The following is an 18,831-nucleotide window of genomic DNA, read 5'->3' as shown; positions in this document are numbered from 1 at the left end:
GTTGAAGATCTGTCTGGATCAAAGGGCCATTCTGTGGCTTTGGATAATATGCTCTTGTTGTTTCAGATTTTATATATTTTATTTAGTATTATTATTATTATTATTATTATTATTATTTTTTTTTTTTACCCAAACCTGGTTTCAAAGTTCTGGTATTGTGACAACACTAGTGTATATATATGTGTATGTGTGTGTGTGTGTGTGTGTGTGTGTGTGTGTGTGTGTGTGTATATACGTGTGTGTGTGTGTGTGTATACGTGTGTGTTGGTGTGTGTGTGTGTGTGTGTGTGTGTGTGTGTGTGTGTGTGTGTGTGTGTATACGTGTGTGTGTGTGTGTGTGTGTGTATACGTGTGTGTGTGTGTTGTGTGTGTGTGTGTATACGTGTGTGTGTGTGTGTGTGTGTGTGTGTGTATATACGTGTATACGTGTGTGTGTGTGTGTGTGTGTATACGTGTGTGTGTGTGTGTGTGTGTGTGTATATACGTGTATACGTGTGTGTGTGTGTGTGTGTGTGTGTGTGTGTGTGTGTGTGTGTGTGTGTGTGTGTGTGTGTGTGTGTGTATGTATGTGTGTGTGTGTGTGTGTATATACGTGTGTGTGTGTGTGTGTGTGTGTGTGTATATACGTGTGTGTGTGTGTGTGTGTGTGTGTGTGTGTGTGTATACGTGTGTGTGTGTGTGTGTGTGTGTGTGTGTGTGTGTGTGTGTGTATACGTGTGTGTGTGTGTGTGTGTGTGTGTGTGTGTGTGTGTGTGTGTGTGTGTGTGTGTGTGTGTGTGTGTGTGTGTGTGTGTGTATACGTGTGTGTGTGTGTGTGTGTGTGTGTGTGTGTGTGTGTGTGTGTGTGTGTGTGTGTGTGTGTGGCGTGATCTCGATTGGCAACACAACACTGAACAGGGGTGTAAAAGCAGGAAGTTACATAAACAGAGAAGTAAAGTCCTGTCCCAAGAACGACATGTGGACCAAACGCACATCACAGAGGACGGTCGATGATGATGCTGTAGCGTTAGATAAACAATATATAGACACAAGATCTGACTTCACAGTAATGACAATATTTACACCTGGACTGGAGCAGTCAGTCAACCAGTCAGTCAGTCAGTCAGCCAGCCAGACAACCAGTCAGACAGTCAACCAGTCAGCCAGCCAACCAACCAGTCAGTCAGTCAGCCAGCCAGACAGACAACCAGTCAGACAGTCAACCAGTCAGCCAGCCAACCAACCAGTCAGTCAGTCAGCCAGACAGACAACCAGTCAGACAGTCAGTCAGTCAGCTAGCCAGTCAGGATGTCTCAGCCAGCCAGTCAGATAACCAGCCAGCTAACCAGTCAGTCAACCAGTCAGCCAGCCAACCAACCAGTCAGTCAGTCAGTCAGCCAGCCAGACAGACAACCAGTCAGTCAGCTAGCCAGTCAGGATGTCTCAGCCAGCCAGTCAGCTAACCAGCCAGCTAACCAGTCAGTCAACCAGTCAGTCAGCCAGCCAACCAGTCAGTCAGTCAGCTAGCCAGCCAGACAGACAACCAGTCAGACAGTCAACCAGTCAGTCAGTCAGTCAGCCAACCAACCAGTCAGACAGTCAGCCAGCCAGACAGACAACCAGTCAGACAGTCAGCCAGCCTGCCAGCCAGCCAGCCAGCCAGCAAGTCTCAGTCAGCCAGCCTGCCAGCCAGTGAGACAGCCAGTCAGCCAGCCAGTCAGCAAGTCTCATGCAGCCAGCCAGCCAACCAGCCAGCCAGCTAACCAGCCAGCCAGCTAACCAGCCAGCCAGCTAACCAGCTAGCTAACCAGTCAGCCAGCCAGCTAACCAGTCAGCCAGCCAGCCTGCCAGCCAGTCAGACAACCTAAAGAGACATGAATCTGCTTGCTAAGAACATTAAACATTTCCAATAGAACATTCCATGCTGACATCCCAGGGTCATGTGATCTAGTATGGAATCAGGTCAGAGGTCAAGGTTCACACAGTCACAGCCAAGACAGAGAGGGAGGGAGGGAGGGAGGGAGGGAGGGAGGGAGGGAGGGAGGGAGGGAGGGAGGGAGGGAGGGAGGGAGGGATGATAGGAGAGAAAAGAGTAGGGAGGGAGGGAGAGATGGTAAAGGAGGGAGGGAGAGATGGTAAAGAGGGAGGGAGGGAGGGAGGGAGGGAGGGAGGGAGGGAGGGATGATAGGAGAGAAAAGAGTAGGGAGGGAGGGAGAGATGGTAAAGGAGGGAGGGAGAGATGGTAAAGAGGGAGGGAGGGAGGGAGGGAGGGAGGGAGGGAGGGAGGGAGGGAGGGATTCAGAGGACACTGACATCATACAGACAGAGTTAAGCTCCTGAGCTAACCTGTGTATGTCTGAGTACACAGAAAATATCTACTGTCTACTCAACCCCCCTCCTGTAGACATTCAGCCTTCTTGGGACAGAGAGACACTCGTTAAATAGATTATTCACCTCAATGGGGTCAACAAGGAGAGGAGCTCCTGGACAGGGGCACTCGAAAGATACACCCAATGGGGCACAGGAGAGGAGCCCTGAACACACACACACACCCCTGAACACACACACTGACACACACACACACTGAACACTCACACACACTGCACACACAGCGAACACACACACTCACAGTGAACACACACTGAACACACAGTCTCACACTGGCGCCCTGTTCGTTCGCCACCCTGAGCCCCCCTGAGCTCAGAGGCAGTGCCAGTCACCACCTGCAGACCGGGAAGGCACTGTCACATACTCACAGTGACACCCGAACAGAGAGACGGAGAGAGGACACGAGAGAGACAGAGGCAGAGCCAGACACAGAGAGGGCAGGAGAGAGAGAGAGAAAGAGAGAGAGAGAGACAGAGAGAGACGAGACAGAGACAGAGAGAGAAAGACAGAGAGAGAAAGACAGAGAGAGACAGAGAGAGACAGAGAGAGACAGAGACAGAGAGCATGTGACTCCTAGCCTCCTACAGAGTGACTCTAGCCTCCTACAGTAGTGACTCCTAGCCTCCTACAGTAGTGACTCCTAGCCTCCTACAGTAGTGACTCCTAGCCTCCTACTTCTGTTATTAACAGAGTGGAGCTCTGGCATCAACACAATCGAATGGAGGTGAAACTGCCATTACACACACACACACACACACACACACACGTCTGTGTTTATATAGGATTCATGTGAGCCGTCTCAGGGGACTAAATCCAGTCATCACAGCTGTCTCTCTCATAGACCCTGGTTATTCTCTCGTCAACGACATGGCCCCGTCTTCCCCACAACTAATAACCTGCCAGGAGTAATGTTGTTGTCAAGGCTGTGAGTCGTGACTTGACTGATCTACACCTTCAAAAATCACACGGAACTCTACCTACTCATTATTTATTGATCAGTCAGTCACCATTTACCCCACAATGCATCACATACAGATGTTCTCGACCATTGACATTTGAAAACATTGTGTCACACTTTCAAGACTCTGCTTGTCTCGACTCACTGCTTCTAACAACAAAACACCAAACGCCTCAGATGAGACAAACTGAGCCTTTTAAAAACAGACAACGGGTACAGAACATGTTGTATCTGCTGCACACAGCGAGACGTGATTCAGACCAGTACTAAACATCACACATTCTGAAAAGACCACTACATTTGGTGATGGATGATTAACTGACCTTGAGCATATAGCATACCTTTTACCTTTTTCGAGAGGAGAGAGAGACAGAGGGGGGAGAGAGAGAGAAAGAGGGGAGAGAGAGAGACAGAGACGGGAGAGAGAGAGAGACAGAGGGGAGAGAGAGAGAGAGAGAGAGAGACAGACGGGAGAGAGAGAGACAGAGACGGGAGACAGAGAGACAGAGGGGAGAGAGAGAGAGAGAGAGAGACAGACGGGAGAGAGAGAGACAGGGAGAGAGAGAGAGAGAAAGAGGGGAGAGAGAGAGAGACAGAGACGGGAGAGAGAGAGAGACAGAGGGGAGAGAGAGAGAGAGAGAGACAGACGGGAGAGAGAGAGACAGAGGAGAGAGAGAGAGAGAAAGAGGGGAGAGAGAGAGACAGAGACAGAGACGGGAGACAGAGAGACAGAGGGGAGAGAGAGAGAGAGACAGACGGGAGAGAGAGAGACAGAGGGGAGAGAGAGACAGGAGAGAGAGACGAGAGAGAGGGGAGGGAGAGAGAGACAGAGGGGAGAGAGACGAGAGAGAGAGGGGGGAGAGAGAGACAGGAGAGAGAGAGAGAGAGAGGGGAGAGAGAGAGGGAGAGACAGAGGGGAGAGAGAGAGACAGAGGGGAGAGAGAGAGAGAGAGAGACAGAGGGGAGAGAGAGAGACAGAGGGGGAGAGAGAGAGAGAGAGAGCAGAGGGGAGAGAGAGAGACAGAGGGGGAGAGAGAGAGAGAGAGACAGAGGGGAGAGAGGTTAGGATACATTGTTTTCAGTGTTTCTCCTAGGAGTGGATTCCTCCCTTGTGTCTTCCACTGATACACACAGAAATATGCTGCTTGTTATCAGACATCACATCAAACCACAGCTCATCCAAACTAAATGTACATTCCACCTAAAGCCAAAACAACTGATTTAACACCACGACTCTCAAACGGAGTCGTCCTACAGCCACTGAAGAATGACCAGCCAGTTTCCACTAGGTATAACAACTGACTGTCTGAATATATAAAGGCGTGTGTGTGTGTGTGTGTAGATAAATTCATAAAGATGACTCCAAACCTAAACTGATATAAATGTCCATAGATAAAACACATGTCCCTTCTCGTTAGTTGAGGAAAGTCAGCACATTTACGGCGGACATTCCTGCTACTATAAAGACATTTAACCAACAACAGACACCTTTCTAGTTGTTTTCTGATATATAATTACATAATATAATAACATAATATAGTGTTTCTAAACTTCAGGGGTTTAGCTTATAAAACACCACACGAACACTTGTTCCTGGTCAACTTTATGCATATCACCCGGGTGTTTGAGTTATATCTAACCAACACATTAGCAGGTAAATACCAACAATATGTTTAGAGGATTTATATAGTTTATAAAAGTTTATACTGCACCCAACAACACATACCACTAACTCATTCTGACCAACTTTTACTAAACTAACTGACCCCCCCCCCCCCCTCCAAATAAGCGACACCAAGTTGTTAACGTTACGTTAAATCACCACAAATTATATCAAATAAACTTTAATAATGAAGATTTATTAACAACCAGACGTAGGATAAGGTTAGCAGTTAGCATCGGTTAGCAGTTAGCATCGGTTAGCTAACTAGTGGAAGTTCTGTACTGCTAGCTAGCTAGTTAGCCTGCTGGATAGAAAGCTAACGAGAAGACTAGGAAAAAACACAAGATAAAGTTGTTGTTTTTTTTAAATCACGTAACAAACTTACAGCTTTTGTCTCTGTCTTGACATTGAATAAATTGAATCTTTGTAGCCGTGCTTTCATCCCATCCGCCATAAAAAACTTTTCCAGGAGTTAGCTAACTAGCTAACGGTTGTTTTTCCCTCAGTCGGTTTTGAACGGAACAAAGTGGATTTGATTCCTCTTCCTCTCGGTCCAGCTTCCCTCCCGTTAACCGAACCGCTGTTTCTGTCCTACCGGACCGTCCCAAGCTGTCAAATACCACAATAACGTTTGGTAAACCGGGACGACACTTTATCTATGACCCCCCCCCCCCCCCCTCCACCCCGAAAAGACTTGTTCAGATATGAACTAATTCAGACTGGAAGATAGTTAGTTTGATAAACATTGTATTTTCTTTAGGGGAAACAGATTCATATCCGATAAGGAAGGTAAAACAAAGTGTAAAAGTTAGAAACTGTGAGAGAAGTAGAAGATACTAAACCCCATGGATGGGATGTAATACTGATTAAATGAGTGAGAGAGGTTAAGGGAGAGAGAGAGAGAGAGGTATGCCACCTTCTCTGAAGACAGGTTTGATGACTGACTTACTGACTGTTTATCTGTAAATCACTGACTTAGAAATATGTGGTTATACACACACACACACCAATAAAAACACACAGCATGAAATTGTGGAATAGACTTGGCTACTTAAAAGTAGTTCAGGAATAGGCTACTTTCAAAAAAAAATCAAGATGGAATTGAGAGTCTGACCTCGAAAGAAGAGGAAATTTTAAGAAACAACTTTTAATGAATTAACTTTTATAAAACACGAATCGCTTTGAAAGTGTTCAACGACGTCACCTGGTGGCAGGGAAATGTAATGGAATCTCTGCTCTCTCAATTCAAAAAGGGGCTTCCTTTTCACTTGCTTTGGCAATCACAAATTAACAATTAAAAACTGCTCTCTGCCATCCCTCGCTCTCATTCTAGAGTCTATTTACATACACTTCAGTGTCTATTTCACTGGTAAAGGGGACAAACAGAAGTGAAATGACAACATTGAACAGTGAACCAAAATATTTGTGTATTGAAGATATAATAAATGAAAGAGAAGGATTGCTGTTTTGAATTTGGTCGAGTTTGTGTGGACGAGGTGGAAAAACTATTGTTATCCATCAATAAGGAAAAGCCACCAGGTATAGACAACCTAGATGGTAAACTATTGGAGAATGGTAGCAGACTGTATTACCACCAGGTATAAACAACCTAGATGGTAAACTATTGGAGAATGGTAGCAGACTGTATTACCATATAGACAACCTAGATGGTAAACTATTGGAGAATGGTAGCAGACTGTATTACCATATAGACAACCTAGATGGTAAACTATTGGAGAATGGTAGCAGACTGTATTACCATATAGACAACCTAGATGGTAAACTATTGGAGAATGGTAGCAGACTGTATTACCATATAGACAACCTAGATGGTAAACTATTGGAGAATGGTAGCAGACTGTATTACCATATAGACAACCTAGATGGTAAACTATTGGAGAATGGTAGCAGACTGTATTACCATATAGACAACCTAGATGGTAAACTATTGGAGAATGGTAGCAGACTGTATTACCATATAGACAACCTAGATGGTAAACTATTGGAGAATGGTAGCAGACTGTATTACCATATAGACAACCTAGATGGTAAACTATTGGAGAATGGTAGCAGCCTGTATTACCATATAGACAACCTAGATGGTAAACTATTGGAGAATGGTAGCAGACTGTATTACCATATAGACAACCTAGATGGTAAACTATTGGAGAATGGTAGCAGACTGTATTACCACCAGGTATAGACAACCTAGATGGTAAACTATTGGAGAATGGTAGCAGACTGTATTACCACCAGGTATAGACAACCTAGATGGTAAACTATTGGAGAATGGTAGCAGACTGTATTACCACCAGGTATAGACAACCTAGATGGTAAACTATTGGAGAATGGTAGCAGACTGTATTACCATATAGACAACCTAGATGGTAAACTATTGGAGAATGGTAGCAGACTGTATTACCACCAGGTATAGACAACCTAGATGGTAAACTATTGGAGAATGGTAGCAGACTGTATTACCACCAGGTATAGACAACCTAGATGGTAAACTATTGGAGAATGGTAGCAGACTGTATTACCACCAGGTATAGACAACCTAGATGGTAAACTATTGGAGAATGATAGCAGACTGTATTACCACCAGGTATAGACAACCTAGATGGTAAACTATTGGAGAATGGTAGCAGACTGTATTACCATATAGACAACCTAGATGGTAAACTATTGGAGAATGGTAGCAGACTGTATTACCATATAGACAACCTAGATGGTAAACTATTGGAGAATGGTAGCAGACTGTATTACCATATAGACAACCTAGATGGTAAACTATTGGAGAATGGTAGCAGACTGTATTACCACCAGGTATAGACAACCTAGATGGTAAACTATTGGAGAATGGTAGCAGACTGTATTATCATATAGACAACCTAGATGGTAAACTATTGGAGAATGGTAGCAGCCTGTATTACCATATAGACAACCTAGATGGTAAACTATTGGAGAATGGTAGCAGACTGTATTACCATATAGACAACCTAGATGGTAAACTATTGGAGAATGGTAGCAGCCTGTATTACCATATAGACAACCTAGATGGTAAACTATTGGAGAATGGTAGCAGACTGTATTACCATATAGACAACCTAGATGGTAAACTATTGGAGAATGGTAGCAGACTGTATTACCACCAGGTATAGACAACCTAGATGGTAAACTATTGGAGAATGGTAGCAGACTGTATTACCATATAGACAACCTAGATGGTAAACTATTGGAGAATGGTAGCAGACTGTATTACCACCAGGTATAGACAACCTAGATGGTAAACTATTGGAGAATGGTAGCAGACTGTATTACCATATAGACAACCTAGATGGTAAACTATTGGAGAATGGTAGCAGACTGTATTACCATATAGACAACCTAGATGGTAAACTATTGGAGAATGGTAGCAGACTGTATTACCACCAGGTATAGACAACCTAGATGGTAAACTATTGGAGAATGGTAGCAGACTGTATTACCATATAGACAACCTAGATGGTAAACTATTGGAGAATGGTAGCAGCCTGTATTACCATATAGACAACCTAGATGGTAAACTATTGGAGAATGGTAGCAGACTGTATTACCATATAGACAACCTAGATGGTAAACTATTGGAGAATGGTAGCAGACTGTATTACCACCAGGTATAGACAACCTAGATGGTAAACTATTGGAGAATGGTAGCAGACTGTATTACCATATAGACAACCTAGATGGTAAACTATTGGAGAATGGTAGCAGACTGTATTACCATATAGACAACCTAGATGGTAAACTATTGGAGAATGGTAGCAGACTGTATTACCATATAGACAACCTAGATGGTAAACTATTGGAGAATGGTAGCAGACTGTATTACCATATAGACAACCTAGATGGTAAACTATTGGAGAATGGTAGCAGACTGTATTACCATATAGACAACCTAGATGGTAAACTATTGGAGAATGGTAGCAGACTGTATTACCATATAGACAACCTAGATGGTAAACTATTGGAGAATGGTAGCAGACTGTATTACCATATAGACAACCTAGATGGTAAACTATTGGAGAATGGTAGCAGACTGTATTACCATATAGACAACCTAGATGGTAAACTATAGAGAATGGTAGCAGACTGTATTACCACCAGGTATAGACAACCTAGATGGTAAACTATAGAGAATGGTAGCAGACTGTATTACCACCAGGTATGGACAACCTAGATGGTAAACTATTGGAGAATGGTAGCAGACTGTATTACCATATAGACAACCTAGATGGTAAACTATTGGAGAATGGTAGCAGACTGTATTACCATATAGACAACCTAGATGGTAAACTATTGGAGAATGGTAGCAGACTGTATTACCATATAGACAACCTAGATGGTAAACTATTGGAGAATGGTAGCAGACTGTATTACCATATAGACATCCTAGATGGTAAACTATTGGAGAATGGTAGCAGACTGTATTACCATATAGACAACCTAGATGGTAAACTATTGGAGAATGGTAGCAGACTGTATTACCACCAGGTATGGACAACCTAGATGGGAAACTATTGGAGAATGGTAGCAGACTGTATTACCATATAGACAACCTAGATGGTAAACTATTGGAGAATGGTAGCAGAATGTATTACCATATAGACAACCTAGATGGTAAACTATTGGAGAATGGTAGCAGACTGTATTACCATATAGACAACCTAGATGGTAAACTATTGGAGAATGGTAGCAGACTGTATTACCACCAGGTATAGACAACCTAGATGGTAAACTATTGGAGAATGGTAGCAGACTGTATTACCATATAGACAACCTAGATGGTAAACTATTGGAGAATGGTAGCAGACTGTATTACCATATAGACAACCTAGATGGTAAACTATTGGAGAATGGTAGCAGCCTGTATTACCATATAGACAACCTAGATGGTAAACTATTGGAGAATGGTAGCAGACTGTATTACCACCAGGTATGGACAACCTAGATGGTAAACTATTGGAGAATGGTAGCAGACTGTATTACCATATAGACAACCTAGATGGTAAACTATTGGAGAATGGTAGCAGACTGTATTACCACCAGGTATAGACAACCTAGATGGTAAACTATTGGAGAATGGTAGCAGACTGTATTACCATATAGACAACCTAGATGGTAAACTATTGGAGAATGGTAGCAGACTGTATTACCACCAGGTATGGACAACCTAGATGGTAAACTATTGGAGAATGGTAGCAGACTGTATTACCACCAGGTATAGACAACCTAGATGGTAAACTATTGGAGAATGGTAGCAGACTGTATTACCACCAGGTATAGACAACCTAGATGGTAAACTATTGGAGAATGGTAGCAGACTGTATTACCATATAGACAACCTAGATGGTAAACTATTGGAGAATGGTAGCAGACTGTATTACCACCAGGTATAGACAACCTAGATGGTAAACTATTGGAGAATGGTAGCAGACTGTATTACCATATAGACAACCTAGATGGTAAACTATTGGAGAATGGTAGCAGACTGTATTACCACCAGGTATAGACAACCTAGATGGTAAACTATTGGAGAATGGTAGCAGACTGTATTACCATATAGACAACCTAGATGGTAAACTATTGGAGAATGGTAGCAGACTGTATTACCATATAGACAACCTAGATGGTAAACTATTGGAGAATGGTAGCAGACTGTATTACCACCAGGTATAGACAACCTAGATGGTAAACTATTGGAGAATGGTAGCAGACTGTATTACCACCAGGTATAGACAACCTAGATGGTAAACTATTGGAGAATGGTAGCAGACTGTATTACCATATAGACAACCTAGATGGTAAACTATTGGAGAATGGTAGCAGACTGTATTACCATATAGACAACCTAGATGGTAAACTATTGGAGAATGGTAGCAGACTGTATTACCATATAGACAACCTAGATGGTAAACTATTGGAGAATGGTAGCAGACTGTATTACCACCAGGTATAGACAACCTAGATGGTAAACTATTGGAGAATGGTAGCAGACTGTATTACCATATAGACAACCTAGATGGTAAACTATTGGAGAATGGTAGCAGACTGTATTACCACCAGGTATGGACAACCTAGATGGTAAACTATTGGAGAATGGTAGCAGACTGTATTACCACCAGGTATAGACAACCTAGATGGTAAACTATTGGAGAATGGTAGCAGACTGTATTACCACCAGGTATAGACAACCTAGATGGTAAACTATTGGAGAATGGTAGCAGACTGTATTACCATATAGACAACCTAGATGGTAAACTATTGGAGAATGGTAGCAGACTGTATTACCACCAGGTATAGACAACCTAGATGGTAAACTATTGGAGAATGGTAGCAGACTGTATTACCCCAGGTATAGACAACCTAGATGGTAAACTATTGGAGAATGGTAGCAGACTGTATTACCATATAGACAACCTAGATGGTAAACTATTGGAGAATGGTAGCAGACTGTATTACCATATAGACAACCTAGATGGTAAACTATTGGAGAATGGTAGCAGACTGTATTACCATATAGACAACCTAGATGGTAAACTATTGGAGAATGGTAGCAGACTGTATTACCACCAGGTATAGACAACCTAGATGGTAAACTATTGGAGAATGGTAGCAGACTGTATTACCACCAGGTATAGACAACCTAGATGGTAAACTATTGGAGAATGGTAGCAGACTGTATTACCATATAGACAACCTAGATGGTAAACTATTGGAGAATGGTAGCAGACTGTATTACCACCAGTATAGACAACCTAGATGGTAAACTATTGGAGAATGGTAGCAGACTGTATTACCATATAGACAACCTAGATGGTAAACTATTGGAGAATGGTAGCAGACTGTATTACCACCAGGTATAGACAACCTAGATGGTAAACTATTGGAGAATGGTAGCAGACTGTATTACCACCAGGTATGGACAACCTAGATGGTAAACTATTGGAGAATGGTAGCAGACTGTATTACCACCAGGTATAGACAACCTAGATGGTAAACTATTGGAGAATGGTAGCAGACTGTATTACCATATAGACAACCTAGATGGTAAACTATTGGAGAATGGTAGCAGACTGTATTACCACCAGGTATAGACAACCTAGATGGTAAACTATTGGAGAATGGTAGCAGACTGTATTACCACCAGGTATAGACAACCTAGATGGTAAACTATTGGAGAATGGTAGCAGACTGTATTACCATATAGACAACCTAGATGGTAAACTATTGGAGAATGGTAGCAGACTGTATTACCACCAGGTATAGACAACCTAGATGGTAAACTATTGGAGAATGGTAGCAGACTGTATTACCACCAGGTATAGACAACCTAGATGGTAAACTATTGGAGAATGGTAGCAGACTGTATTACCATATAGACAACCTAGATGGTAAACTATTGGAGAATGGTAGCAGACTGTATTACCATATAGACAACCTAGATGGTAAACTATTGGAGAATGGTAGCAGACTGTATTACCATATAGACAACCTAGATGGTAAACTATTGGAGAATGGTAGCAGACTGTATTACCATATAGACAACCTAGATGGTAAACTATTGGAGAATGGTAGCAGACTGTATTACCACCAGGTATAGACAACCTAGATGGTAAACTATTGGAGAATGGTAGCAGACTGTATTACCATATAGACAACCTAGATGGTAAACTATTGGAGAATGGTAGCAGACTGTATTACCATATAAACAACCTAGATGGTAAACTATTGGAGAATGGTAGCAGACTGTATTACCATATAGACAACCTAGATGGTAAACTATTGGAGAATGGTAGCAGACTGTATTACCACCAGGTATGGACAACCTAGATGGTAAACTATTGGAGAATGGTAGCAGACTGTATTACCACCAGGTATAGACAACCTAGATGGTAAACTATTGGAGAATGGTAGCAGACTGTATTACCATATAGACAACCTAGATGGTAAACTATTGGAGAATGGTAGCAGACTGTATTACCATATAGACAACCTAGATGGTAAACTATTGGAGAATGGTAGCAGACTGTATTGCCATATAGACAACCTAGATGGTAAACTATTGGAGAATGGTAGCAGACTGTATTACCATATAGACAACCTAGATGGTAAACTATTGGAGAATGGTAGCAGACTGTATTACCATATAGACAACCTAGATGGTAAACTATTGGAGAATGGTAGCAGACTGTATTACCACCAGGTATGGACAACCTAGATGGTAAACTATTGGAGAATGGTAGCAGACTGTATTACCATATAGACAACCTAGATGGTAAACTATTGGAGAATGGTAGCAGACTGTATTACCACCAGGTATGGACAACCTAGATGGTAAACTATTGGAGAATGGTAGCAGACTGTATTACCACCAGGTATAGACAACCTAGATGGTAAACTATTGGAGAATGGTAGCAGACTGTATTACCACCAGGTATAGACAACCTAGATGGTAAACTATTGGAGAATGGTAGCAGACTGTATTACCATATAGACAACCTAGATGGTAAACTATTGGAGAATGGTAGCAGACTGTATTACCACCAGGTATAGACAACCTAGATGGTAAACTATTGGAGAATGGTAGCAGACTGTATTACCACCAGGTATAGACAACCTAGATGGTAAACTATTGGAGAATGGTAGCAGACTGTATTACCATATAGACAACCTAGATGGTAAACTATTGGAGAATGGTAGCAGACTGTATTGCCATCTAGACAACCTAGATGGTAAACTATTGGAGAATGGTAGCAGACTGTATTACCATATAGACAACCTAGATGGTAAACTATTGGAGAATGGTAGCAGACTGTATTACCACCAGGTATAGACAACCTAGATGGTAAACTATTGGAGAATGGTAGCAGACTGTATTACCACCAGGTATAGACAACCTAGATGGTAAACTATTGGAGAATGGTAGCAGACTGTATTACCACCAGGTATAGACAACCTAGATGGTAAACTATTGGAGAATGGTAGCAGACTGTATTACCATATAGACAACCTAGATGGTAAACTATTGGAGAATGGTAGCAGACTGTATTGCCACCAGGTATAGACAACCTAGATGGTAAACTATTGGAGAATGGTAGCAGACTGTATTGCCGCCCCTATTTCCCCATGTCTTTATTAACTAAAGCCTGAAAGGGTGTGTCTACAGGCGTGGAAGGAAGTGAAAGTAATTCCACTACCTAAAAATAGCAAAGCGCTCTTTTTGCTGGCTCTAATCAGTTTGCTGCCTGCTCTTAGTAAACTGATGGAGAGAAATGTGTTTGACCAAATACAAGGCTGTTTTTTCCCCCCCCAGAGAACAAGTTACCTACTGACTTTCAGCATGCATATAGACACGTGTACTGTACTGACTCAGATGACCGATGATTGGTTAAAAGATATGGATTATAAGATGATAGTTGTTAGGATTTCAGTGCAGCCTTCGATGTTATTGATCATAACATGGTTGGAGAGTTACTTCTACATTAAAAACCAGAGAGAGTTGTTCAGTGGAAGCTTCTCTAAACATCAGATATGTACAGTGAGGTAACCCTGGTTAGCACTCAGAACAGCCTCAATTCGTCGGGACATGGAATCTACAAGGTGTGGAAAGCGTTTCAACAGGGATGCTGGTCCATGTTGACTGCAATGCTTCCCCACAGTTGTGTCAAGTTGGCTGGATGTCCTTTGGGTGGTGGACCATTCTGGATACACACGGGGAAACTGTTGAGTGTGAAAAACCCAGCAGCGTTGCAGTTCTTGACACACTCAAACCGGTGTAACCGGCACCTACTACCAAACCCCCCGTTCAAAGGCACTTAAATCTTTAATCTTGTCCATTCACCCTCTGAATGACACACATACACACAATCCATGTCTCAATTATCTCAAGGCTGAAAAATCAGTCTTCCACCCGTCTCCTCCTCTTCATCTACACTGAAGTGGATTTAACAGGTGACGTCAGTAAGGGATCATAGCTTTCACCTGGATTCACCTGGTCAGACTGTCGCTCTCTGTCTCTGTCTGTCTCTGTCTGTCTCTGTCTGTCTCTGTCTCCCTCTGTCTGTCTCTGTCTGTCTCTGTCTGTCTCTGTCTGTCTCTGTCTGTCTCTGTCTCCCTCTGTCTGTCTCTGTCTCCCTCTGTCTGTCTCTGTCTGTCTCTGTCTGTCTCTGTCTGTCTCTGTCTGTCTCTGTCTCCCTCTGTCTCTCTCTGTCTGTCTCTGTCTGTCTCTGTCTGTCTCTGTCTGTCTCTGTCTGTCTCTGTCTCCCTCTGTCTCTCTCTGTCTCCCTCTGTTGCTCTTCCTCGGTCTCTGTTGCTCTCTGTCTCCCTCTCTCTCACACCGTCTAATTCCTCTCTCTATCTCCAACCATCATGCTAAGCCATGTCTGTCTGTGTCAGAGCAACAGGTGGCTAGGCCACAGTGACATCACCACCAATGAATGAAGTTCACGGGTGGAGGGAGGAGAGAGAGAGAGAGAGAGAGAGTGAGTGAGAGACAGAGAGAGACGAGAGTGTGAGAGAGAGACAGAGTGTGAGTGAGAGACAGAGAGAGACGAGAGTGTGAGAGAGAGAGACAGAGTGTGAGAGAGAGAGACAGAGAGAGACAGAGAGAGGAGAGAGCGCCGAGAATTGGTCAGCACACACACACACACACACACCCTGCCACAGGAAGTGGTCTCCGTGGTAACCTGATCTACATCCTGTTTGCTGAACGGAGGGAGGAGATGTTGATGTAACTATGAGAAGTGTTTGTGTGTTGAAGCGTTCCGTCACGTTACTGTCAACGTGACGCTGTTTCTATTGTCACACACACGCACACACACACACACACACACACACACACACACACACACACACACACACACACACACACACACACACACACACACACACACACACACACACACACACACACACTATCTCACCTTTCTGTTTTCTACAATTCCACAGAATCTGCCTGCCTCTCCCCCTCTCTCCCCTCTCCTCCTCTCTCTCCCCCTCCCCCTCTCTCCTCTCCTCCTCTCTCTCTCTCTCTCTCTCTCCCACTCCCCCTCTCCTCCTCTCTCTCTCTCCCTCTCTCCCCTCTCCTCCTCTCTCTCTCTCTCCCCCTCTCTCCCCTCTCCTCCTCTCTCTCTCTCTCTCTCCCCCTCCCCCTCTCTCCTCCTCTCTCTCTCTCTCTCTCCCCCCCTCCCCCTCTCTCCCCTCTCTCTCTCCCTCCCCCTCTCTCCCCCCTCTCTCTCCCTCCCCCTCTCTCCCCCCTCTCCTCCTCTCCTCCTCTCTCCCCCTCTCCTCCTCTCCCCTCTCTCTGTGTGTAATCTGAGCTGTCCATTTTCCTGAACTTTGAACTTCTAATGTGTGAGTGTTCTGTGTCACGTTGCTGATTTTCTTCTACAAACACTTCTCAACACACACACACACACACACACACACACACACACACACACACACACACACACACACACACACACACACACAGCGTACCTTGGCGCAGTCCTGACATTGGAAGACGTAGCAGTAACAGAGATGTGTACCTCGAACCAGACAACCAAAGCTACACGGTTCCCTGCTGTTGTGGAGTAGCTTGATGACGAGGTGCGGACGGCATTCAAACAACACCGCGCGAGTGTGTGTGAGGGGGTCCCACGGCCGCCTGTCCCTCTCCTCCACCTCCTCCTCCTCCGTCCACACACACCTCACCCACGAGGCGGACACACACAGACACACCGTCTGGTCTCGTCGTGAGGAAACGCTCAGCGCTTCAGGAAGTCCACCTCCGTTTCCGGTGCGTGTGTCTCTACTTGCAGGACTTCCAGGCGGCCTGACCCCTACGGGCTTTTCTCTCTCCCCAGGCCGAGGCCTCCCGATCTCAGCCACGACCCAGGGCAGCATGGCCATGGTGGTGAGGGGATGGACTGGGAGACAGCCAACCAGAGTCAGTTTGTATTGAACCTCTTCCTCCTTTTCCTCCTCTTCCTCCTCTTTGGGAGCAGTGTTTCTTCCGAGAGGGGTGAGGTGGAGGGGGGAGGGTGTAGGGGTGAGGGTTGTGTAGGACCATCTGTTAGGGGTGAGGTTAAGGCGGGAGGGGGTGAGGGCTGGGTGAGAATGGGTGTTGGGGTTGAGGGGGGAGGATAACAAGGGGGAGGGAGTGAGGGCTGAGAAAGAGGTTCTGTTATGGGGGAGAATAAGGGGGGAGGGGGCTAAAGGAGAAGGGAGGGGAGGGGTGGTGTTTGGGGTGAGGGGAAGGGGGGAGGGAGGGGGAGGGCTGCTGGGGCGTTGGTCACAGGGCTTGACGTCAAAGTAGAGTCCCTCCATGGTTGTTTGTCTCCTTGGAAGTCCTCTGGTCTATATCTGCTGGGACAACCACAACATTACACAGAGTTAATGAAGACTGGGACAACAAAAAAGACTCCACAGAGTTAATGAAGACTGGGACAACAAAAAGACTACACAGAGTTAATGAAGACTGGGACAACAAAAAGACTACACAGAGTTACTGAAAACTGGGACAACAAAAAAGACTACACAGAGTTAATGAAGACTGGGACAACAAAAAAGACTACACAGAGTTACTGAAGACTGGGACAACCGCAACATTACACAGAGTTAATGAAGACTGGGACAACAAAAAGACTACACAGAGTTAGTGAAGACTGGGACAACAAAAAGACTTCACAGAGTTAGTGAAGACTGGGACAACCGCAACATTACACAGAGTTAATGAAGACTGGGACAACAAAAAGACTACACAGAGTTAGTGAAGACTGGGACAACAACAAGACTACACAGAGTTAATGAAGACTGGGACAACAAAAAGACTACACAGAGTTAGTGAAGACTGGGACAACAAAAAGACTTCACAGAGTTAGTGAAGACTGGGACAACCGCAACATTACACAGAGTTAATGAAGACTGGGACAACAAAAAGACTACACAGAGTTAGTGAAGACTGGGACAACAACAAGACTACACAGAGTTAATGAAGACTGGGACAACAAAAAAGACTACACAGAGTTAATGAAGACTGGGACAACAAAAAAGACTACACAGAGTTAATGAAGACTGGGACAACAAAAAAGACTACACAGAGTTACTGAAAACTGGGACAACCACAACATTACACAGAGTTTCTGAAGTATGTCTGTACTACAGCCTGTGTGTTATATTGGGATTAGGAGGGACAGTAGTGTAGTAGGTCTTGTGGGGGTTAGGAGGGGTGGGCTAGTATCACCTGTCTGTTTCTATTTGGGGTTTACATTTCCCACAGCTACACGACCTACAGGTAACTGCCAAAATAAAGGAAACACTTGACTAAATGATGAGATACAAAGTATATTGAAAACCAGGTGCATACACGCAGGTGTGGTTCCTGAGTTCATTAAGCAAATAACATCCCATCATGCTTAGGGGTCATGTATTAAAATTCCTAGTTGTCCATTATTTTTGGCTCGATGAAGAGATCTCATTGGCTTTGAAAAAGGCCCCTCAAAGGAACACAGGGGGGGTTTAAAGGGGGTGTGTGTGTGTGTGTGTGTGTGTGTGTGTGTGTGTGTGTGTGTGTGTGTGTCTGTGTGTCTGTCTGCGTAGCCTTCACACACTGACGGTTAGTCAACACACACACATAAATCCCCATGACACACACACACACACACACACACACACACACACACACACACACACACACACACACACACACACACACACACACACACACACACACACACACACACACACACTCACACACACACTATGAGGCTGCCAGCCGTACTGTAGGTCAAACTAGCTGTCTGATTACAACTGAGTCCTT

At 44.2% G+C, this 18,831-nt stretch overlaps 1 protein-coding gene across 1 annotated transcript in view; it reads right to left on the bottom strand.

The window, feature by feature from the left end:
* The window catches only part of LOC106594652 (TBC1 domain family member 1), a 99,690-nt gene that overhangs the window by 79,129 nt on the left and 1,730 nt on the right, over positions 1-18,831 (bottom strand). Inside the window, exon 2 of the mRNA XM_082978303.1 lies at positions 16,509-17,375. Coding sequence (XP_082834429.1) covers positions 16,509-17,339 — 831 coding nt within the window. The 5' untranslated portion in view covers positions 17,340-17,375. The remainder of the gene's footprint in view (positions 1-16,508; positions 17,376-18,831) is intronic.

Source organism: Salmo salar, chromosome 08 (genome assembly GCF_965601325.2).
Source record: "Salmo salar chromosome 08, fSalSal1, whole genome shotgun sequence".
Lineage (NCBI taxonomy): Eukaryota > Metazoa > Chordata > Actinopteri > Salmoniformes > Salmonidae > Salmo > Salmo salar.
Note: the sequence above shows the minus strand (reverse complement) of the source record. Positions and strands in the feature narration are given on the sequence as shown.